General features: G+C 28.7%; 1 protein-coding gene across 2 annotated transcripts; it reads left to right on the top strand.

Moving 5' to 3' along the window:
- Positions 1-282: 282 nt before the first annotated feature.
- On the top strand, positions 283-25567 carry LOC129983727 (TBC1 domain family member 23-like). Of its 2 annotated transcripts, XM_056093325.1 has the most exons (17): positions 283-365; positions 650-758; positions 3738-3837; positions 4356-4554; positions 5556-5679; positions 8245-8369; positions 8472-8518; positions 9194-9297; positions 10009-10125; positions 11054-11152; positions 11317-11530; positions 12438-12580; positions 12809-12894; positions 13719-13795; positions 14642-14777; positions 21895-22046; positions 23528-25566. In XM_056093325.1, exons 1-17 carry the CDS (start codon positions 331-333, stop codon positions 23653-23655), a joined length of 1995 nt encoding a protein of 664 aa, XP_055949300.1. In that variant the 5' UTR covers positions 283-330; the 3' UTR covers positions 23656-25566. The 2 variants fall into 2 exon arrangements, with proteins under 2 accessions (XP_055949300.1, XP_055949301.1); XM_056093326.1 differs by lacking the exon at positions 283-365 and having other exon boundaries at positions 650-754; positions 23528-25567.
- Positions 25568-25588: the final 21 nt, after the last annotated feature.

Here is a 25588-nt window from a genome sequence, read left to right as displayed (position 1 = left end):
TAATATAACCTAATCTCAGATTTTAAAGCTTCTGTATTGTATTTGTTTAGATGGAAAGATAATTTTCAAGTAAAGATTCCAGGACAAGACAGGAAATTCAACAGGGATCCTATTTAAGATTAGTTTTATTTCTACAGAGATATAAGCTGCTATTTGTTTCTCATCTTTGTTTTTTAGCTTTAAATATATGGTCCAAATTGCCATTCTTATCAAAAGAGGAAGGGGGGGGGATAAGCTTTTTGCCTTGCAATCCTTGTTGCCACCACAATGCGTCGTAAACTTCCGGTATTACGTCTGTTTCTATTTTGTGTTTGCTAATAATTTGACAACATGGCGAGTCCGGAGGAAGAATATGACACTAGCTGGTAACTTATTTATTTATTTATGTAACATTCCATATGTCTTGCAGTTTAATTTTGGTATAAGAGAAATGTTTATTTCAGATTGATCGTTTTAAACTAAATGGTGCAATCATAACATCGATCTGTAAATATTCTTTACTTTATTTAGATTTTAATATAGAATTCGTTTTATTTTTTTTTTTTAAATTCACTGTTTTAAGAAATATTTTGGTAAAATAGAAATATATTAATTAACATGGTAGTTGCGTTATTATTATTTTATGTCATTAAATTGTAATTATATTTAGGGTCTCCGATTTGAAACAAGTATTATTATCAGAATGCAAAATTGACAGTATCAGAAAAGTTTGTCGAGGAAAACCAGTACCAGACACATTAAGGGCTGAAATATGGCAGGTAATTTTTTTTTCGTTTTGTACTATGCTTTGAGGATTAATAGCTCTTAAAGCAATTTTTAATTGTAAAAAAAAATCAGCACCTTTTCACATATCTTTTACTAATCCTAAGAAGATATAAAAATGTATTTTTTGATATTTTTAATTTTTAAAGTATGGATTTGATATTTTAAGAAGATTGGACTTAAAAGTCTTGTTCTGTAATGTTAAATAAGATACTAATAGATTCTAAAATTTACATTCAAATGTATAAATTATATTTATTTTCAAAATAAAATTATTTTGATGTAGGTAGTTAAATATTTTCTTTAAAAAAGGCTTTGTTCTGCTGTTTCTTTTTTATGGAAAGGATTTTCAAAAAAAGAAAAGCCCATCTTATCCAAATATTTTACATTTGTTGCAGACAGCAATATTGCAAATATTGCAATTATTTCTTAAAATACTTAATTAAATAATCAAAATATATGCCAAACTTTAGGGCTTTGGCTCGACTTTACTTCATTGTGCAACTTCTAAAATAATTATTGCCAAAAAAGTAATTGATGTGTAGCTTAAAGTGTAAACACTTATCTTTTCGAAGACTTTGGTTTAAATAGTATAGGATACATCATTCAATTTGAAAGCTATCCTTGTTAGTTTAAGATCACTTAACATTACCTTTTCTTACTGATAATGGAGATCTAGTGGGCTATGGCTACCTGCTGGTTCGTCGGTGATATTTTCTATATTTAATTTTAGTTAAATCTTTAGATATAATTTCATGTTCGTGATTCCCTCAAATTGTCAAATATTAAAAAAATTTATTAATTTTTTTTTCTATGCTCTGTTTTTTGTGTTTGTGTCCAATATAGCCCAGTCAGCTTGCAACTTCTGAAATAATTACTGCACAAGATATTTTATATGTTAGTGTAATTGCTTATTTTTTTTCAAAGATGATTGCTTAAAAATTATATCTTTTAATTGTCATAATTTTAAAATCTTATTAGAATAACATAATTTAATTCTTAATAGAATTCTTATTCTTAATAAAATAACATATTAGAATTACATAACATTATAGAGTCCTTTTTCTGAAAAAAGGACTCTATAATGTTATGTAATTCTAATCTAAACCTTTGGTCATGAACTCGTTTGTGAGGAATATTGGTTATATTTAATTTTATTTAAATTGTATAAACATAACTGTATTATCAGACATTAAAGGCATGTTATTTTATTTTATTTTTATGTGTTCTACATTACATACAATGTGTGCATGAATCTTTATAATGGAGATCAATCCCATGACATTATAATACTATTAAAAACATAAACATCTGGTCATCGGTCTGTTAAATTTCACAATATTGTATTTTCAATTATTTTCTATCCATCTCATAAACTACACAGACATTAAACAAAATTCGTCTTTAGCTTCCAACAATGGAAGAAAATTATGCAATGAAATAATTGACAAAACAATGAAAATGGTTTTTAATTTCAGGGCAACAATGTAATCTATTGTTAGAAATTAGGCACTCAACACACACACACACACACACACATATGTATATTTAAAAAAAATTGCCAAAATTAAGGAAAAATTCACCTAATTACTAACCCTTAACTGAGGAGGTGCGGTCTACGAGACCACATTTCATTTACATTCAAATTAAATTTTTTAATGAATGTATGAGTATGAAAAAATGCCAATATATTTGGAGATATTTTCTTGATATATACATATATGTTTTAGAAATTTTTCAAAATATATTATCATTGAAAAAAGTAAATACATTGGAACATACATTTTCTTCTCAAATTATATGTTACAATAAATAATATTCTTGTAAAAACATATTACTTTTTAAATCATATTTATTTTTACAGTATATGAAGGCATATAGAAGACAATATAATATAAAATTTAACAATTATATGAAAAATAAGAAAAAAAATTGGCACTGGGTAAAATTGGCCATTTTTTATAGCACGGTTTTCAAGGGCATTTTAAACATACAGGTTAAGAACTAGTATAAAAATTAACCTATAAATTCTGTATATATATCTCTTGGTATATTAATATATTTTATAAATTTTTTGAAATACATTATCACTAGAAAAATTAATTATGTTTGAACATACATATCAGAATCAGTTGAATGCGAACTTTTATCAAAAAACTTCTGTACAGTTATCCTTATCACTAAAATCACTTTCTGCTTCATTTAAAAGTGTCTGGAACACTGCTTCATAATAGGATGAGTAAATTGGATGATATTTCGGGACCCAAGTTTTAGTACCATCTGTTAATCCTTGTTTATCACTGGGACACTAACAGGGAGATGCGGTCTTAGAGACTGCACTTAAAGAAATAACTGAATTATTTTAAAAAGCATCCACTGAAATCAGTTGAAAAAGTGCATGTGTATTGAAGGTCACAAAACTGTCCGGTTTTAAATATACTATTTTTAATCTACGCAGACACAGCTACACTACAAAATTTACAAACACTTATTATTAGATACACATATAAAATTAGGTTAAAGAAAACGATATGGTGGAGGGATTCCACTGTTTCCAGCTGAAAGTATTTGGCATATAACGCAAGGGTTGCTTGCGCATGGGAAAAAGTCGACCTCAGGAGGCAGGTCTGCTGTTCAACTGCTTGTCTTCTGTAAAACGCCACAAGGGGGCACTCTCTGCTCAAGGGGGAAAAGAGGTGCTACAAGAATTAATAAATTATTATGGCATGGAAAATGACTTGTATTAATTGACTGTAAAGTTATTCAAGATAACTCATAGTCAGTATTTTGAACAAGATAAATAAATTCAATTTATTTTGTGGTTAGCAGTCAATGTATTAAAAAAAAGTGATACTTGTATAATAAGTATCAAACACCTCAATAGATTTGCGGCATAGGTAGCATAGTTAAAATCATTTGCTTTCTAAACATATCTTATATAAGTAGTTAAATTTTTCTTTAATTTTTCCCCTTAGATCTGCTTGAATATAAATCCTAAAAATGAAGAGTCATGGGATGAAATATTTGATTTGCCAGAACAACCAGTAATTCGAAAAGACTGTCAAAGTTTAGTTGGTATGAATACTTATTTTTCTTACAATTTTTTGTTACAAATATAATTTATCCCATAACTAATATACAGGCTATATGTTTATTGTCCTCTTTTAAAATTTTTGTTGATTAATGATGATTAATTAATAAATAATAACTTTATATTAGGTATATTACTTTTGGTGATTTAATTATACAATCTGTTTTAAAAGTATTTGCAGAGTTTCAGTTCAGCTTTGATACAATTAACTCTGAAAATCAGTCTATCTTTCCTGTTGCATTAATTTAATTCGTTTGTCAAATCATGAAAACAAATTTATAAACGTGGCAAAATAACCTTATGACAATTGCAAAACGATTGGAATCTTGTGAATAAAAATATATTATTTGTAAGAAATATCATTCTTTTAAACTTAAAGATAGATTTGTAACTGTCTCTATTTTTTTTAATTTTGGTGTTTTTGAAGAAGGATTAAGGTTTAGTCTAAATTGCCTCTTTTTACTTAAATTCTTCAAGATTTTAAGCACTTTTTTCTTTTTAGATAGGTTAGGAAATGAAGAAGAAGACAAAGTATCCGTTTTGTGTGATATTGAGTCTGTCATTACCAGATATCGTCGACAGTCTGGATATGATTATGATTCCAACTGGGTTCATTTACTGGAACCTCTCATTGCTTTGCGGCTTCCTAAAACAAAATTATATTCCTACTTTTGTTCTATACACACAAGATTCTTACCAAAGTAAGTGGGCTAAATATATTTTGAAGATGTCTTATAATTTATGCACTCTTTAGTTTGTTTTCATTAAATTTTAAATATGATTATAGTTAAGGTAATTGTTGACGTATTTTACAACAAAGTATGCGCCAATAATAAATTATAACTATATATCATATCAATATTCAATTTAATACAATTATGAAGAAATTTAACTTCAAGCATTAATTCTTTTATAGTGTTTATGCATGTATGACATATTTTATATTTTAACTCTTATTTATGGCTAGATTTTCTTATGTACATTGTTGTTACATGAGAAATGACATATTATTGTTGAATTGATTAAGCAACTGATTTTATTTGAAAATCTGAATTTAAGGAATAAAAAACATTTTTGGTCATGATTTTTATATATTCTGTCTTTTTTTTTTTTTTTTTTTATCTTACATGAATTAGTTTTGAGGATAAATAATTGTAGGCAAAAGTTACAAGTTTGTCTCCTTTAATTATTAAATGCTCAAAATATTAATAAAAAATAATAAAATCTTTCAGTGGAAAAGCAAAGCTAATCAAAGAATTTAATGGCAGCAGTTATTTAAAAAAGTAATTATAGTGATTCATCAAATTTATAAACAGTATAATTATCTGCTGAAGACTTTCTAAAGTTGGTGTGTAAAATATTATAATAATTTTAAGGCATATTTAAATTTTAGCAAATAATTTAAAATATTTTTTTTTCAGATTTTATTTGAAAAAAATTCTATTTGTCTAATCATACTGCAATAAGAAATTTAATTTTATCATTATCTGTTATTTATTAAAATAATTTTAATTTACAATTACTTAAGAGAATACATATTCATCACTTTTAAATATTTCTTCTTGTTTTAAATGCTAATAATGTTATAGGAAAAAATATGTTTGTCTTGCATAAACTACTCTCTAAACAGAACTTTTGTATAGCTATCTAACTATAATCACAAATAATATTTAGTGACATTTAATTATTCATATTCTTTCAGAAATTGTGCCAAAGAATCTAGCCCCTTTCATCTATTACGTTTGCTTTTGCTGTATCACGAACCAGAACTTTGCTCATTCCTAGATACCAAAAAAATAACACCTGAAGCTTATGCTGAATCTTGGGTATGAATCACTGTAACTTTTGAAATGTTAACAATTCTAATTTTTAAATCATACTGTCAAACAATGGCAGCTCATCAGTCTTTCAAAATATATCTCTAGAATTTTAAAACATTATTCAATACTATAAATATACTACCTTTTACCTTTTATAATTTTCTTGTGTTGACTACCAAATTATAAGTTAATTAAATTTTAACTAATATCAAATTATTATTTACTGCCTTCAATTCATTGATTCTTTCAAAGATTGTTCATCACTTTTTAATTTTTATAATATCATAAAAAAATTACCAGAAATCAAATATAAGCCAAACAATTCTGCAACATAATTTTTTTATAGTTGTCTTTCTCTTCTTATCATTCAGGCAATGGTCCAAAAATTTAAAGAAAAAAGTTATTGCATCAGGCTTGCCACACCACTGGGAGAACAGGGAAAACTGTAAAAACACATGGAACTTAAAAACTGTCTAAAAAAAATCCAGGAAAATGCGGGGGAATTTGAAAATTTTCATAAAAACAGGAAAAAGAAAGAAAATTTTGAGTCTTGACTTTAATTGTTTTTTTTTTTTTTTTCACATCTAAAAAATGCCACTTTCTAAGGATTGCAAGAATAAAAGATTGTAGTAATATCTTTGAAAAACAAAAAAATACCATTCTCGATTGTGTAATGTTGAGACTCGCCCTTTTTTTTTCTGTATAGATCATTTCAGTTTTAATTTGCGAGACAGTAGATCTTTTTCCATGAGATTCTCAAGTTGCAACTAATAAGTATGTGAGAGACTTCTATAACTGTGCGAACAAATAGAATACGTTTCTTTGTGGAATTTGCAGCATTCAATCTGCAGAAGCAGTGAGGTGGTGTTTAGTCTACAATGTTTTAATTTATTGAATGGTTTGTTTATTATTTGAAAAACTGTGAGCTTATTCAAAGTAAACTGGTGATTTTTTTAAAACAATGAGTTGTTTAAAATCCATGTTAAATGCAAATTAGATGGATAAAAAAAAAAAAAAAATCAAACTTGATTTTGCTGAATGTGTTTGAGAAGTTCCGCAAAATCCATTTGTTGCATACTGCTTGCTTTGTAAGAAGATAATAAGTCTAAGTAATATGATAAAACAGACACTTACTACTCATGCTAAAAAAAGGAAACATACGAGACTTTGTGCGAGTTCAAAAGAGTCATCATTGTTGTTGGATTATCTAAAAGGAATACAGGGAAAGATGACATGTCAAATTTATTGTCCAAAAATAAACTAATTTAGTTCAAGTACAATAATTTAAAGTTGAATTTTTATGGACATTAAAACGGTTATCATTTAATGCATTCAATGATATATAAGAAATATTTTCACATAAGTTCACCGAAAGTGAAATAGCTAAAAAATGTACATTAGGACATACAAAAATGTCATATCATATTTGTTATGGATTAGTTCTATTACCTCCATTAAATTGATGGCTGAAAAATCTGCAGAAGTTGCAGGAATGGATAGCCAAATATGTGAATTGGTATAAAAATAATTTTGCTTTATAATATTTTTTTTGTTAAGCAATCATTAAATAATTTGTATTATGATAACAAAACTGTTTTGTGTCTTATTTCATCCAAGTCATGTGTGATTTATAATTAAAGAGCATGAGAGGTAATACCCCCCCCCCCCCTTAATATATAAATTTTGTCTCTCTGAATTCTGGATAATAAATAATGAGAAATTGTTTATTTTTCTGTATATAAATATAAACCTTCCTTTAATATGCTATTATTTTGAATAATATTAAATTGTTGCTTCCTTTTCTTGCTTATCCACTTCTTACAACCATATTCCATTCTAACTAGCATGTCAGTTCTATTCTTGCATTTCCTTATATCTTGAATATACATAAGGGAAAAAAGGAAAACTTGAGAATTCCCCCCCCCCCAGATTTGAGTGGCAGCCCTGTTAATTTTTTTCCCCCATTTGAAAATAAGAATTTGTCGTGCTTATTATTTCAGAACAAAAGAAATAAAATTAAATGATATGTTGTGAAGAGACCAATATATCAGATAAAAAGTCCACTCCTGTCTCCCCCAAAAAGTTTAAATATGCACAAAAAGAAAAGTGAAAGAGGTTTTTACTGATAGAGCTCCAAAAATCTGCTTTAATTGAATTATCATCAGTTCAAATACAAAATTTTACAATGTAGAAAGAAAGATTTTCGGCATTGAAAACAGCCGATTTGTAGGTAGACTAAGTATCTCCCCCCCCCCCCCCCATCACTTTGTTTTCTTGTTTTAAAAGTTTAGAAAACTATTTAATTGTGGAATATTTCATGTTTTGACCATCGCTTAATTTTATGTATACTATTATTAAAATAATTAACAATATGAATAAATATTATGATTTGAAAATAAAAAAAAATCCAGTTGTGCGCTTAAGATATTTGTAAGAGTTCTTGTAGCTCTGTAATAGATTAGCTGTTAATGCTTTGAAAATTAATTAATTTTTGTAGATTTTTATACATTAAAAAATTATTATCAAACTGAATAAAATAAATTAATTTTTTTTTTTTTTTTTTTTTTTCAGTTTGGCAGTCTTTTCTCTTCAGTGTGTTGCTTGAAAGTTATTCAAAACATGTGGGATATTTACTTCCAAGCAGGAGATCCCTTTCTTGTCTTTTATCTGGCTCTAGTTATTGTAATCAATGCTAAGTAAGTTAAATTTTTCTTAATGAAAAAGTGATTGGTAATTCTTATATTCTTACAAGAAAAAAAATCTTTGTACTATTGTTAAAATGTATTATTTTTATATAGAGAGCAACTACTAGAAATGAGAGATGCAGACAAGCAATCGATAATAGGTAAAAATATTTCATATTGGTGCAAAATATTCCAAATATACTTTTGTATGTCAATTATAATTTCTATTTAAATCTGTTAAGTTTAACTATTTTAAATTGACTATTTAGTTTGTAATATTTAAGAAGCGATTTTGCAATACCTCTGAATTGTTAAATTGCCTTTTAAGATCTTTCTTCCTTTATTCTTTCCTTTGTGACAATTTAAAAATTGGGAACTCTTACAGAGTTATTCCATTAATAATTTAAAAATCTTGGTTGCTAAACTAGGCAATTAAAAATTTTGTCAATCCTTAAAACTTAATGATGTTGTAACATGCTGAAGTTAAAAAAGTAAGAAAGAAAGAATTTCGATGTTAAGATGTTTGGTTAAAATGATAGGTTTTCTTTTTTGTGTGTGTGTGTGAATTTCTGTCTTTATATTTACTTGAGGAATTGCATATGTATTAAATCTCAAAGTTTAAAAATAAATTTCAGTTTTAGGAAATAAAAGTCAGAATCACTCCTGATTATCAGTTGATTCTGTGAGTTACTCTATGAACTTGTGTTAGACATTTTGGAAATCTAGTTATTTTCTTCAGCTGTTTAATTTTATAAATAAAATCAATTTTGGATTTATTTCTAAGATTTTTTCAATTTGTTGAAATTGTTACAGTTTTTATTTATTTATTTTTGTAGAAGAGCTATCTACAATGCCATGCAGGCTAGAAGCTGAAGATGTTGAAGACTTTTGCACAGTGGCATTCCATTATATCAGTTGCACCCCTCCTTCTTACACAAAAGTAAAACATATATTCTTCCTGGACAGTTTATAATCTTTTATTTATAATGCATTTTCATTTCTTGTAAAATTTACATTGTTTTCTTAAAGTAATATACCTTGATCTCTTGTTCACTCTGAAAGATATGTACCATGTTGTAGGAACTCCAATTATGCAGGACATGTATTATGTCCAAATTCTTGAAATTGAAATATGTATTTAATTTCTAAAAGATCATATTGTTTCTGAAATGCTCTTTTTTATATAAACTGTCAATTACATGATACATTTAGAAACATCAAATAATAGTATATATTTATTTTTTTAACAAAAAAAAAATTAGGGAAGTGTTAATTTTCTCTAATATATGAATCCCCCTCCCCCAAAGAGCACCTCAGATTTGGAGAAGAGAAGCTTCCGGCATGGTGGAAGGTTTTTGTATTTCTTTTGAGTACTGAAATGGTGTGGTAGGTAACTATCGCATATTGATGAAGGAACATACCTCCTATAGGAAGGGTTGTGCCATGCCAGTGATGGCCCTTGTGAATCATAGTTCCTATGATTCTCAAGTGTCCTGATTATTCAGATCTATTCAAATGTCTGCAAGATGCATAGAAATAACCTTTTATGGTTATTTAATGTATGAATGCACAATATGTGAAAGTACATTATGTTAGTATCAGTTGTGCATAATTCTTCACTATTGTTATTCATGTAAATTTTTTTTTTCAGGAATGTCAGTCAATTATATTTGAAGGAAAATCACCTGCAGATGATGGTGCTTTATTATCACAAGCCTTATGTTTGCCTGTTTCAGTTCATGATTTAATTTCTAGGAATAATACTAAGGTAAATAGTTCATTTGCATAAAATATTGTATTTTTATTCTTATCCTAATTTGGTTTCAACATTTGTGTAATTTTTTAAAATAATCTTGTCTTAGCTGAAACCATATTTTGATTTATTTTTATATAGTATCCACTAATAAAAAAGACAATAATTCTCAATTTAGATAGTAATTTTTAACAATTCATTGGAAAATTTCATACTGATGATTAACTATAACTTTACTAAATTAAATGCACTCTCAATATGGGTTAAGATATCAATTGTTTCTTTTTCTTTGAGTGACTTGACTAATCTTTTGCTTTTGTAAAGTTTTGTTGACATAATTATTTTTATTTTTAAAAAACTAATTGTTGAAAAAAGGAATATTATTTGAATTTAAACATGAAACTGGGAAAGAATTTATTGCATTATATTATAAATTTGTAATAAAAAGTTAAAAAGGCCTTTTTGTGTGTGTTTGTTAGCATATTTATCAATCGACTACAAGAATGATATGCCAAATTTGGACAAGAAGTTTTTGATGTTTATAAATAAATAAATTTCTTACTTTTTAAAATTGAATTTTTCTTTAATATACGAGATAATTTTATCTTAAAACTGACAGTTTCTTTCCTACAAAAATGTTTGATTACTACAATTGTTATAGTTATGAAAATTAGAATATCAAGTAAAAAATTCAGAAATAAATGTTCATTCAACTTTGATATTAAAAGAAAACTCTTATAAATCTTATCTAAATATTCTGATTTAATTTTGCTTATAGTTCTATATATTAAATCTCTTCAGCTAACTATGATAATTTTTGCCGATTTACTTAAAATATGCAAGAATATCAATAGCATATATTTCTTCCTTGTTTTTATGTTCTTATAATTAATTTCAAATATGGAAATATTAAGATTTGATGATTCTTCATTTTTTTTCCTAGGGAGACAAAAATATAAAATATTTTGTTGTTGATTGTCGACCTGCCAATCAGTACAATAGTGGACATTTATCTACTGCTTTTCATTTAGATGCTAGTCTGGTAAGTTTAAATTAACTAAATTATGAGAACTTTAATCTTAAATGTGGATCTAAAAAAGATCTGTATTTGAGCGTCACATCTTTTAAAGCTTCATATGATGAAAATAAGATATTCCTTCTTAATAATGCAAGTGTAATCGGCACAAACCTATTTAATCTTTCTAGATGCTTCGTGAACCAGCTGCATTTGGCACTGCTGTTGAAGCTCTTTTTGCTGCAAAGAAGCAGGCTAATGTTGTTGGTTCTGTTGCTGCAGGGGAACATATTTGCTTCATGGGTAGTGGCAGAGAAGAAGAGGACCTCTATGTACATATGGTAGTTGCCAGTTTTTTGCAGAAGCACCAGCATTATGTCAGTTTGGCACAAGGTGGTTATGAAGGTAAAACTGTATTCCATTAAGCTCAATAATTAATTTGATAAACACATAACAATATGGAAAAAAATAAATTAAAGATTAGCCATAAGATAATATATAATGGATAATTTGAATGACCTTAGTAACTAAAACAAGGTAATATAATGATAATTGGAGTAAGTGAATTATAGATTTTTTTGTTGTGCTATTTATATTGTTTACCTCATCTAAGAGCCCAAAGAATGCTTACATTTGCATTTCAAATTTATTTGATATTTGAATGATTTTATTTTATAAATTTTTTTATCAAAATATATGCCATATATCATGATCATTTAATGCTGAAATTTTGAAATAAATTTTTCTTATACAGTAATCATAGTATTGATTGCTGCAAAGTTTTTATAAATTTCTGTTGTGAATTGTTGGATGCCATTTAAAATATTCTCTACATTCCTGAAAATTTTGTAGTTAAAAATTTATGATTTATATATACTTTTTAATCATTTGTAGATTTTTTTAAAAAAAGTCCCGATGCAATTATTTACTTATCTGCTTGAAAGGTTTACATGTAAAAAATTGTTTGGTAAAAATCTTAGTACAGAAATGGAAAGTACTTACTTATTCAGTTCTACACCTTCATATTTTATGGAATATTGGTGCTAATTGATTGAAATTTCTATGTGCACATACAGTAATTAATCTCTGGTGAAATCCAAATTTATTACAAAATAAATTAATAAGCATGGCTGATTTGGCAATTTCTATGTACGATTTCCGTCCATTTCATTCAATTCAGCTGTAGATTTTATACCTTAGTTTTTTCCAGCTTAATTTTTTAAATAATTATTATATGAGTATAAAATTACTATGAATTTTTTTAAGTTGTTACTGTCATAGATATGTTCTGATAGTAATCATACTTTTACAGCTTTACATAAAATAATTCCGTCCAGTGATATCAATGTGGCATTGGCATCGCATTGTGTGAAGAACTGTTTAGTTTGTGTTTCTCAAAATCAAAATACAGTAAATGGGGAGACCCATGAAAAAGAAGTTTCAATATTTGATCAGGTAAATAATTATAAATTTATTTTATAATCAATTCATAAAGTTTTCTAAAAAATATATTTTCTCTCTGTGATCTTAATTTAAATTTTTTTCAAAAGTTTTTAGAACACTTTCATACTAGTTTCAATATCTAACACTATTTGTATAATTTTAAAATTTTGTTCATTGTGGTTCAATATTTATAAAAACTGTTATTATTTTTGTTGTATTTATTAGTCTCTTTCATTACAGTTAGCCACTGTTGTTAAAAGTCGAAGTAATATTGTAAAAGAAAGACTTGTAGAATACATTACAAATCCTCAAACAGAAGAAGCAAGGTGTGTAGATGTTAACATTAATAAGAAGTTTTTATTTTCATATAAATATTTAAATTTGTAATTGATTGGAGTTTTTCACATCTAAAGCTGCCTACAGTCATGTATCATATTTATAAAATATTGATATCTCATGATTGCCAACAAAAGCTTATTAATTTAAGATTCATTCTGAAATTGAAATATGTTTGACTTAAGTTGTTCTATATAAAAAATATGGATCTAGATATTGCCTCATTTGTATTAATATCAATAAAATTGCTTATTCAGATTTTTATAGAAGATTTTTTTGTATTAAAATTTTAAATCATTAAAAATGACACTAGAAAGGGTGGTAAATTAAATATTATAATAACTTATGAAATCAAATTAAAGTTTTGTTTTGTTATAGTTATTAAGGAATATAGCTTAGACTTGGAATCATGAGAAATGTTGGCATTTCTGATTTAAAAACTAATGATGATGACTCACACAAATAAATATGCTTTAAGATCCTTTGTTGAGAATGTTAAAGTATAAATGTAATGAGTAACTTTTTCTTACAATACTTAATTATTGTCAAAATGTGTCTAATTTTGAGTAATAATAATAATTTCAAACTCAGACTCTATTTCCGCATTTTGTTTCCTTAGACTTGGTCTTCCTGATAGAATAAATAATGATCGGACTTATATTTATATTTTTTACTCACTTGCATTAGCAAAAATATTATTCACTGCAAGCTGTGTTTCATATATAGATCTTTAAAATCATTGTATCATTTACTTATTATATTTTAGTTAGCTAAATATCATGGATAAAATTGAATTATCATTGTTTTTTTATAGACACGTCAGTAGCAATGATCGTCTTGGAAAACGTTATAGAGGCATGGCTCCAGTTTTTAGTATTGGAGATGATGAAGGTATTGTATTTACTTCATTCAGATTATAGCAAAAACTTTGTTTGTTAGTACATATGATAGATTTTGGTATTTTGTAGTTCCCTGATAATAAACTGGTAAATTTAGTTTCATATTACATTTTTAACATGCAACATGTCATTTTAGTTTTTTATTTTGGTTATTAATGATAAAGCATTTTTATATGTATTATGATTAACTGCATTACATCCATATTTATGAACACTATTATAGAAGCCAGTGTTAAGAAAATATTAAAATAACTATGGGAGCATAAGGAAACAGATAGACACTTGATCAATTATACTTAATAAAGTCTTAATATTATTGTTATATTGCATGATTTATAGTTTTTATACATCTATTTGGTAACTAGGCTAATAACATTTCTTTTCAAGAAACTGCTTGTAACTCTCTCAGACCTGTGGCTCCAGACAGCTTCCTAATTGGAAATCTGCTACTGAATAATTATTATTTACTCTAGAAAAATTTCATAGATTATTCTCAATTAGCATTCAAATTCCCTAATTTGAAAAGACATATATCAAGACCTTATTTTTTTATTTTTAATTCTGGATATCTTGGCAAACAACAACATTTGTTTCAAAGAATTGTGTGTGTTTTTAATGATTCCTATTAAAAAAGTGCAATTTATAAATTAGTATGAAGATGTTATTATTTTTATTCTTGAGTATTCCAAATGTTATTTCAGAAGGCTTATAATTTGATATATCTCTAGAAAATTTAAAACTTTATTTGGCAAACTAAATTGCATGCTTCTTCCATCTTTTCTTTTTATTATTTAAATAGATACCTATTTTTAAGTGAATATGTATTTTTGTCGGTTAGATCCTGATCGATATACAGAATCCGATGAAGATTCTTCATTTGAAGAAGTTAATATCCAGACATGGTTGAAGAAACCTGGAGTCATTGGTACATTTGTATGTGAAGAAATAAGAGATATTCAATTAAGATATCCTGGGTAAAATTATTTTTACACTTGTTTTTTCCTCACAATATTTATTCCTCTAATTGACTAAACCAACCTTTTGTTTTTTTCCTTGATCATTTTGATATAATCAAGTTCATATGTATGTTTCCTTAAAATTCCATAGATTAATCATTTCATATAGGAAGGAAGGAATGAGGTTTGTTTTCCGGCGTATGCTCCTGAACGGATTCTTAGCTTGTGCCGGGTTCACAAAAATCAAAACTCAAATATCACAAAATTTTTTTAAAATCTGCCAGAAGCCACAAAGAAAGCCAACATAGCCTTCACTTTATCACAACCCTGAACGGAGAAATCACAAATCCAGTCAAAAGAGAGTGGAACACAACCCAACTTAGCACGGAGAGAATTTCTCGCTGTCTCATATCTACTGCAAGAAAGAACAAAATGTTCACAAGTTTCAGGAATCTGGCAATGGGCACAATTTGGTGATTCAATGAGCCTATATTTATGAAGAACTGCATTTACTGGAAGAGTCCTAGATATTAATCGTAAAATTAAAACCTCATTACGTCTAGATAAATTAAGTTTTTTAAGATTGAAAGCATCAAGCCATTTGTATTTTTCATAGTATTTAGAATTTTCCCATTCTAAATCTTGTTTATGTCGTACGATTTTAGCGTATACCGAACAAGTGTCTTCGGGCGAGATCCAGTCACAGATATTAGAAGAAATTAAAGCTTGCTTAGCTAAGTCATCAGCCCGTTCATTTTCTGCAATTCCCACGTGGGCAGGAGTGTATATCAGTTCTAATGAGGAACATATCTTTAAGGCATCAAATATAACACGGGCCACAAAAAGGGAACTTTTGGGAGAATGGAAGTTTAGGCATCTCAGGGCTGTCAAATTAGATAAACTGTCAGTCAATAAAATATAATCTTTATGTTCTTTGACAAAGTTCATTACAGCCAGAGCTATGGCAAAACCCTCCCCTGAAAACACAGAGTTAATGTTGTGAACCGTTCCCTTAATGACATCCTTCGAGGAGCAGTTTATAGCCGCCACCGCAGTAGAATTCTCATTCTTGGATGCATCTGTGGCCAGGATAATTTGATTTGGGGGAAGCTGTGATTTGAACTCGGCGAACAAACGTTTAATGGTAGTCGGATCCAAGCTCCTTTGTTGGAAGCCGAAGTCATGGGTTTTGATGGTAAAGTGCTCACAATCATCCCAACTAACCGGGACCATAATCGGGATTATTTGGTCCAGGGACAGGTTTTTTTTATGGCAATATTCTTCTAAAGTGCCTGCGCAGGGAAGTCTTTGGAAAATGCGGTTAGAGATTACAGACTTGACCTCGGAAATTGATCTCGAAACTTCTGTGTATTCGCGGGCTGAGAACTGATTAACAAAGAATAACACGTTTTTCTTTTCAAACCTAAGTCTCATATTTATTTCATTTGATATTTTAAATAAAATTGGGATAGGTGTCCACCGTGGGAGTCCAAAAGCAAAACGAAGGATGTTGTTCGGTATCGTTTGTAAAGCTGCAAAGCCAGCTCTATTCGTCATGCCAACCGTATGTGCTCCAAATTCCATGGATTGTTTGATACACGCATTACATATTTTTATCAAATTAGATGCGTTTGCACCCCATCTGGGAGCCACCAAACTTTTGATCACATTTAACTTTTTAAAGGCTTTAATTTTGATTTGGTCGATATGTGAACGGAAAGACAAGGTTGAAGCAAACTGAATGCCAAGATAGCGAACATTATTGAACCAAGGGATACTACAGCCGCGAAAAAGGACTACAAACCCCACTGGCGATTTTCGAGATGAGAGGTTTATAATATTACTTTTCTGGGGAGCAATATCCATATGCCATTCGTCTCACCAGCTTTCCAGTTTAGTAAAGTAACACAGAACCGCATCTTATTTTTGATCGCTTCGATATTATTTTCTTCGACTAATATAAAAATGTCATCTGCATATATAAAGCAAAAAAACATCATTGGATAAAATGCTATATATGTCATTCATAAAAAATGTGAAGATCAACGAGGAAAGAACACTTCCTTGCGGAACGCCCCTTTCGTGCTTAAAAAATGAGGAAGACACTCCTCTCCATGATACAAATGCTTTCCTTTCATGTAAGAATTTTGAGATCCATAGGGCAATATTACCCTTAATCCCCGATTGTAAAATTTTAAGCATCAAGCCGTCATGCCATACGTTGTCATACGCAGCCTTTAGATCAAAGGACATACCATACACAAGTTTCTTATTAGCTCTGGCTGTTAAAATTTTATTGAGTAGGGCTGCAGAGAGGCTGTCACAGCCTTTGTACGGGAGGAAACCAGCATGAAAAGGAGAGAAAAATCTTTTTTCCAAATAATACCGCAAAAGCCTGTCTAGAATAATCCGTTCGAAAATCTTTCCCAATACTGATGTTAACGCGATGGGTCTGTAGGATGTGATCTCTGCTGCATTTTTCTTGGGTTTTAAAATAGGAATAATCTTCGCTATTCTCCAGCTTTCTGGAACAATCGTGTTCGCCCATTAGTTATTGAATAAGTCGAGAATTTTAAATTTATTTTCATCGGAAAGACAAGGCAACATTTTCTTATTTATCTTGTCCATGCCAGGGGATTTGTTTTTCATTCTTTTTAATGCGTTTTGAAATTCCCTATAGGAAAACGGACGGTTCAAACTCATTTCATCATAATTTTCTGGATCATTTACTGAGAAATCTAAAGGAATACGCACATTTGGTGCTCTCTTAATTAAGTTAGCTGCAATTGCATTTGCTTGAGCAATCGGCGCTATCAGAGTAGTACCCGAAGAGAGAACAAGATTGGATTCACAGGGAGACTCATCTTTGTTTAGTAGGGCTTTAACGATGCTAAAAGCCTGATGGGAAGAAGCTACCTCCTGACAAGTTTTCTCCCAAAAGCTGCGTTTTTTACACTTGACATACTTTCTGAGAGCTGCCGCCCTTTCTTTATATGCAGTCCAGTTTAAAATGGAGGGATATGATTTCGCCTTTCTTAACAATTTCTTTTTAAGGGCCTTAAGGTAGTTACATCTAGCGTCCCACCAAGGACAGTGCGAGTGTGTTGATTTAGAGAACGAGTACGATGATGAGTTTGCGCTTACCTGGAAGATATTAGTAAGTCTATCGAGGGAAGAGACATCCCCATGACCTTGAAGAAGATCATTGACCTTCTTTGAGAATTGGCCCCAATTGATGTATTTTCGAGTATAGAGAGACTTTGCATCTAAATTGCAAAAGGAAATAAAAATGGGACAGTGATCGCTGTCATACATATCATGCGAGATCTCTTTATTAATCTTATTGATTATATCTGCGGAGGAGATGGCAAATCTAATAACGAAGGGGCTTGAGTCCCTTGGTATCTGGTATATTGTTTCGTGTTAAGCAAGCACATATGTTTTGTGCTAATCCAATCCAGAACCCGGTTTGCATCGGAAGATAAATGATCGCTCCCAAGTGCTGGATGGTGTATATTAAAATCCCCCAGTAAAACGAAAGGAGAAGAGATTTGCGAGTATAAGGATTCCAAACAGTTGTCATCAAATTTACCTCTAGGAGAGTAAAGATTGATAATCGTTAGTGGGAATTCAGAATTTGGGCCAATCCATATTTTAACCGCTAAGACCTCCACTGATGACGGAGGAAGTGAGTGTGACATAATCTGGGCTGGAATATTCTGTTTTACTTCAATTAACAGTCCACCTCTAGTAGAATTTTGTCTTTCAGCTCGAAAGATTTTTTTGTTTTTGAGAGAAAACGATGCAGACGCATTGAGCCATGTTTCCTGCAAAATTAAACACTGGGCCGACGAAAAAGGGGGGGCCTGCAGCCAAGGGATCTTATTTTTGATCCCCCTAACATTCCACTGAATAAACCTCATGGAGGAAAAAAAAAAAAAAAAAAAAGAAAAAGGAGGGGGGGGGACTTTTAATTTTTTCCTTTTTTTTAAAATTATCCGATACCCGAGAAATCCTCCGCAACACTGAAATGATTTATTTCAGCAAAGGACCGTTGATCGTGCACAACGCCTGGGCTCAGTACGTGACTATATTCAAGATTGGATTCCAGAAGGGCAATTTTAGATTGTAGCGAGTCAATCGTTGCCCTTTGAGTCTCGATTTGTTTCCGGAGAGTAATATTCTCTTCAACTTGTTTCTCTAAATTTCCCTGAGTCTCCCCAATACGTGCAATGCACTGTCTTTTGACTTCTTGGAGTTTTACGAGTTCATTCCCTTGGGGTAGTAGAGCAGAAATTAGTTTTGTTAAGTCCTGTAAAGCCGAGTAGAGGTCCGTTATTTGTTTTTTGGGGATTTCGGTACACTGGACCGGCGGATCGCCCTTTACCTTTTGTGCAAAAGATTGCGATTTCGCTATCCCCCTTGCTTCCAGAAATGATATGTCTTTTTCTCTGACCAGATTTATAATCTCTTTTTCTAGATTGTAAAAACTAAATTTTTTGTCGAGAGCATCGTGAGCCTCTTCGCATCTAAAACATTTAGTGGGTAACTTACAATCATCGGCATGTGAGCCCCCACAATTTTTACACTTTTTATCGTGTTGACATCGGAGCTGTGTATGACCGAATCTTAAGCATTTATAACAAACCTTAGGATTTTCTATAAATTTAGTCACTTTGAAGATAAGTCTGCCGATCTTTATTTCAGAGCGATTTGTTTTCCCAATTTCTTCAATAAGAACAATTGGGATAGGTTCTGCCGTCTCCTTCTAACTATTTTTGTTGCGATAATATCCTGTGAAGATAGTTCTTCATTAATTTCCACTATGCTAAATCCGTGTCAACATCACGGATGATGTATTTTGTTACAATATTCGTGTCAATGATACGAATCCTTGCTTCCAGGACACTCTTTACAAAATCAGTTACTTTCACCACTGAGCTTAAGTGCCGAGTAACTAGAACCAATTTTTTATATTTGTTTAGGGAGAAGGTGTCTTCTTTGTGGGTAAGTAGTCCGAACGTGGCATTGATTATTGTGGGTTTAATCCATGGCGACGGACCGTTATTACTATCAATGCACAATTTTATTTTGGGGCAACCCCTTTGAATTGCAATTTTGGCTTTATCATACTCCGAGAACTCATTTGTTAATATATAATTTATCTTTCTATCCTTATATTTCCCCTCAGACTCGAAGCCTTCTGGTTTCCTCTTCGTCATCACTGACGAAGAATCTAATAAGATGCAGCCAGAATCAAAAATAGCATAAACCGAAACAATTAAAAAGAAAAACTAGAAAAATCCTACCTTGATTTTTCAGAAATCCAGTGCCAGTCTCCTTGACACCCCAAAAATAAAGAGAAAAAACTCTTTGAAGTCAACGCAAAAACTGAAAAGCAAACTAGGGAACCACCCCCAACAGAAACGCCATTTCACTTTTTTTTTTTTTTTTTTTTGGAAAACAAAAAGCAAAAACTGCAAACAAACCAATGGCAAAAACAACAACACGAACAAATACAGCCTTCACTTCAAGCCGCCTTCCTTCCACGCACCAAGAAAGTAATTCAGAATGGAGAGCCGGAAAAACACAGCCCTCTTCTTTCACTCCTATCCCTTTCCAAACATTTCATATATTTTATCACACACGCATGCACCCAAACAAACAATCTAATCGGAAATTACTCTGATTATAAATGTAAAAAGTTACTGTGTAAGTAAGTTGGTTTTCAGATTTGTAGCAGTATAATATTGTTGGTAATGTTGCTTAACAGCTCATTGTTGATGACAGGACATGAGTTTTTTGTAGGGGTCCAATACTTTTAAGGATTATACTTTGTGGTTATACACTTTAAAACATAATTTTTCAGCTTAAAGTCAAAACAGTTTAAATCAAAACAGCAGGGCATACAGAAGTTTATTATTATTATTTTGCTGGTATCTATTTACTTACATCAATCATAATTATTGAATACTAAAATTTAAAAAGAAAATGTAATTGTTTTTTTACACTAAATGAATATTTAAAATTCAAACTATATATTTATCTGTAATCTGCTGATGTTTCAAATTATTTACCTTAAAATTATTCTTGTAATTTATCAAAAATTAAGTCATTTTTAGCTTTGAAGAGGGCATATCTTGATAAATATAAAAATTCTGGACAGTTACTAATATTTGACAATACTTCTGTTGAGTAAATTGTAATAATATATAGTTTAAATTAAATGTTCCATCTTCTGCATATTTTACTAAAGCTCTATATTCCCCAGAAAAACACAAATGTATGACAAAATAACTTTGCAGCAAATTCGGAAGATTAGTAAAATAAATAAGAATAGTGAAAAGGCTTTAAGATTCCTGTTACAAGTAAGGGACAGGTTTTAACAGAAGCATCATAAGTAGTTTATCTCAAAATATCATATCTCACAAAGAGAATCATATTGAATATTTAATATCGGGTATTTCTTAGAGAAATAAGGAACTTGAAATATCAAAATTTTGAAAGATCGTATAAGTATCAAAGTGCTATATGATATTCTATAATTATTCTGAAAGAATAAAGAAGTAACTGTTTGAATAGGGAAAGTATATGGGTATTATTTCTATTTGTTAAACCTAGGGCTGAAGCTTAATTATGCAATTAAACATTTGTTAATAAAAATTATTTAAATCTCCTGTAACATTCTCTTCTAATATATGCGAAAATGATATTTGAATGTAATATGAACATGCAACCTTCTTTATATCTTTTTTAGAGGAGATTGCAGTGAAATGCTCTTTTATAGCTCTTATATTAATTGTACAACTAAATGATCACTTCTTTAAAAAATAGCTATCAGAAGGATTTTCTGGTTCTTTAAATTTAGTATACTGATGGAGTTGGTGAAATTTCAATTTAGATGATAATTGACCTAATTTTGTGTAAAATTTATGGGAAACCGGGAAGATTATTGGGAATTAACACGTCTATAAAAATTTTATATATATATATTAAAAAACAGCTGTAGTTGTGTTGCTTTTTCTGATTAGTTTTTATTGATAATGAATTCAATTTATATAACTATTAATAAGACAGTATTATTTTTCAATTAATTGTTATATTTCCTTTCATAAAATATGAACTTCTTTTTCAGTCATCTCATTGTAACAGAAACACATCTCTACATTCTTAGAACCAATCGTCAGAAGAAAGGATATGCTCACATAGTTGCCGCTCACCCGTTAACTTCAATAGTCAAAATAACGAGTAAACGGAAATGTCCTGAATGGATAACTTTTGCATATGGTATGTTTTTACTCTTCCCTAATCCTATTAGTTAACTTTTGGCTGGAAAATTTTATTTTCAAAAGCTGTTATGTACTTTTTTGCTTTTTATTTTTTAAGTGTTTCTATAAAATTTCTTATTTTTAAAAAATTTTTATGCTGTTCTTTTAGTACTTATTTTAAATTTATATATAATTTAAGTTAATGAAATGAATTATAAATTTAATTGTTCAGTGTCTGCAAAAGAAATATATATATATATAACTTCATGCTAACTGTTGGATATTTAATAAAATTTAATTTTTTTAGTAGCATTATCTGTAAAGTATGAAATAATTTTTATACAAGTCATTATCCATTTGAAATAATGATTGGGATTTTATTAAGTATATTTCTAATAAACCTCATTGTTGGAAAAGTAAAGTTTTATAAAATTTAAATATTAAAAAAAATTAAAGTTTTTTCAATTTTTTTTTGTCGCAATTGTTTTATATGATGCTTGATAACTCAGTACTGACTGAAATAAATAAATAAAAGTCTGATTAATAAGTTTAATTCTAATTTAAATAAATGGCTCTATATTTGGAGCATAGAAATTTTTGGAATAAAACAAAAGAAAATGGTGGAACATAATTTGCCATAAAACTAAATAATATTAAAAAGTTATTTAAATATACTTGCATAAAGAATGAAGCTGTGACTGTGCTTCTAAAAGTCCCTCTTTAATCTGATTAGAACCAGGACCATTTTACTATTGTTTTAAATTATTACACTATTGTTACCGATTAAATAGAACTTCTAATTGGGCCTTACTTTGCTGTATTGCGTATCAGTGCTCTATATAAACTATAAATATAATTTTATTGTATTTATCTTCACAACATTGCTGGAAAGATTTATGAATAATTTGCAATGATAAATTTTAGGTTGTTATTCTCCGTAGTGACCTTACATTGTTCCAGCAAGATCTAAATGTACAAGAAAATTTTTTGTTGCATTTATTACATTTACTGCTTTTTTTTTATCCTATTTCTCTTTTATTGAGTAAAATGAGAAAATTTTATAACATATTATTTTTTAAAATTTTTATTAATATAGTATCAGTGTGAAGTATTTCTTATTGAAGCTTATTTAGCCTCTTTTATTTAGATATGATTATTTAACTATTTAGTGATAGAAGGTGCTTAGTATATAATTTAAACATTTTATAAAAATATATATTCCATCTTTAATGGGGTGATCATTTTTAAAGCAGTGACTTGCTGGTATTATGGTCTTTGATATCGATTTAAATAAAAAGAGAAAAAATTCAGAAGCCAATTTTTATTTCATTTAACTTTCATTTGATTAAATTTTTTTTAATTTGTTGTCTGTGTTGTGAAATATTTTTTACCTTCTTTGTGAAAAGGAAGTCTCAAAATGAGAATAGAAATTGAAAAGTTATGATCTAATTTTTTTAACTGAATATATTTGACATAATTAGTTAGTTGAAATTTTTTTAGGTCACATTGAAGATGATGGCATTGTTGTGCAGTCTAGGGATCATCTATTTATTCCAAAAGCTGGGGATGCAACAAGTCTTATTAAATATAGAATCTATGCAATGGGTGAACAATCATCAGAAAGATAGCTTTAAATAATAAATTTATAAACTGTGAGATGTACATAAAGATGCAAATATTTATAAAACACACGCAACTATATTGTTAGTTGATAGTCACCCACTGAGATAACTAACTTTTTATTCAAGAGAAATTTTCTAGGTATTAAAAAATTATTTATTGTTATTGAAAGGACCTATTGTTATTAAATTTTTTCTACTGTTTGTGTAAATTAATTTTTATAAACTTCAGTTGTTTGGTTATCTGTTTTTGTGCCTGTTCATAGAATATATTTGTGGTTGATTGTTATTTTTTGCTGTCAAAGTATGTACCAAAATTCTATAAATGTAAATGGAATTTTTTGATACATGGTATTTGAATTCATTTAAGATCCTCAATAAATTATATAAACAAAAATTTTAAAAAATGCTCAACTTTGCTTGGATATTCAGAATCCTAATGCTATATAAATTATCTTGGAATATTCTTCATTTGTATTTTGAAACAAATTTCCTTTTTGGATGAATTAATAAATTATTTTCAAAAATTGCTATTATTATTTTCTAATATATTTCCATATACAATAATTGTGTCAAATTGACATCTGTGTATTTCTATAAAATTGGAATTATGAAGGAAGTAAATTAATATAAAACATTATTATGTAAAAACATTTCCATTTTAATATAAATAATCGATCAATATATGATGTAAGGCTGCGCTTTTTTGTTGTGTTTGTCTTTAATTGTTCACCCAAATTACACAAAGAAAAAAAATGTTTGAAGTTGTTTTTTATGAATATCTCTCTGTAATGTCTGGGTTTAATATTTTTTTGAATTAAACTGCAAAAAAAATTGAAAATTAGCTTCTGGCATGAATTTTATTCATAAAATAGACAAGATGAATTTTTTCCAGGTGCACATTTTTTTTTTCTGCTGTATTAATAAGTTCTGAATTACTTTTTTTGAAAAATGTGTTTAGTGTATATTAACATACTTTCTTTTCATCTGCTGGTCAGGTATTTGTTTCAAGTTTTTCTCATATTTTACTGAAAGATGCTACAAATTATTTGTATAAAAAGCAAAATAGCATTTTTTAAATAGACTACCTTTTTGTTAAAAAATTTTTATTCATTTATTTTTCTTTATATTGTTGAGATTTTTTGGGGATATCTAGTTATGAGGTATTCAGGAAGGAAGTTGACTAATTTTTAAAATAATAACACATGTTTTTAAAAAATTTTTGCAAATTTTAAAGAATAATTGTATTGCAAAATTTAAAACTCTAAAATAAAGTATATATTTATATTTTCATTCCATTCTTCTACACATTATAGATTGATGACATGCTTTCAAATTAAAACGGAAGAAAAATAGTTTCGGTTTTATTGATTCTTCGTCATAATTCCTTTTAAAATTCTTTTAATAAATATTGTGTAATTTATATAATTTAGTAAATCTAATAATATTATTGTAGAAATTAATAGTATGCAGTATATTTCCAGTCTTTTATTAACTATCAGTTCAGTTTTAATGTAAAGTAGCCTCTGATATTTTAAATACTCTGCAAAGCCATTTCAAAATTTTAGAAATTTATATATTGCATGTTTTTTAATTTTTAGAAAAACATTCCAAGCTATATTTTCCGTAGTTGCATAGATCTAATTCTATTGCACTAATGAAAATACTCAAACCAAGATATTCTTATTTAACAGTGAAAGTATTCATTAAAGATGTATTGTAATTTGAACTATTTTCATACAAGCACAATCCTCAAAAGGTATAGAATGCTATTTTGTATTTTTCTATTTTATGTTCTGGATGGTGCAGTGTTTGATAATAAAACGAAAAATGAAAGAAAAGTATCTTTGTGCCTTCTCCCACATATTGAATGCAAAATACCATTGAAATATTCTGTTTCTGTAATTATCAAATTTTTATTAAAATAATTTAAAACTTGTTG

The sequence above is a fragment of the Argiope bruennichi genome, chromosome 9 (genome assembly GCF_947563725.1).
Source record: "Argiope bruennichi chromosome 9, qqArgBrue1.1, whole genome shotgun sequence".
NCBI lineage: Eukaryota > Metazoa > Arthropoda > Arachnida > Araneae > Araneidae > Argiope > Argiope bruennichi.
The sequence above is the reverse complement of the archived record's forward strand: the minus strand, read 5'-3'. Positions and strand labels throughout refer to the sequence as shown.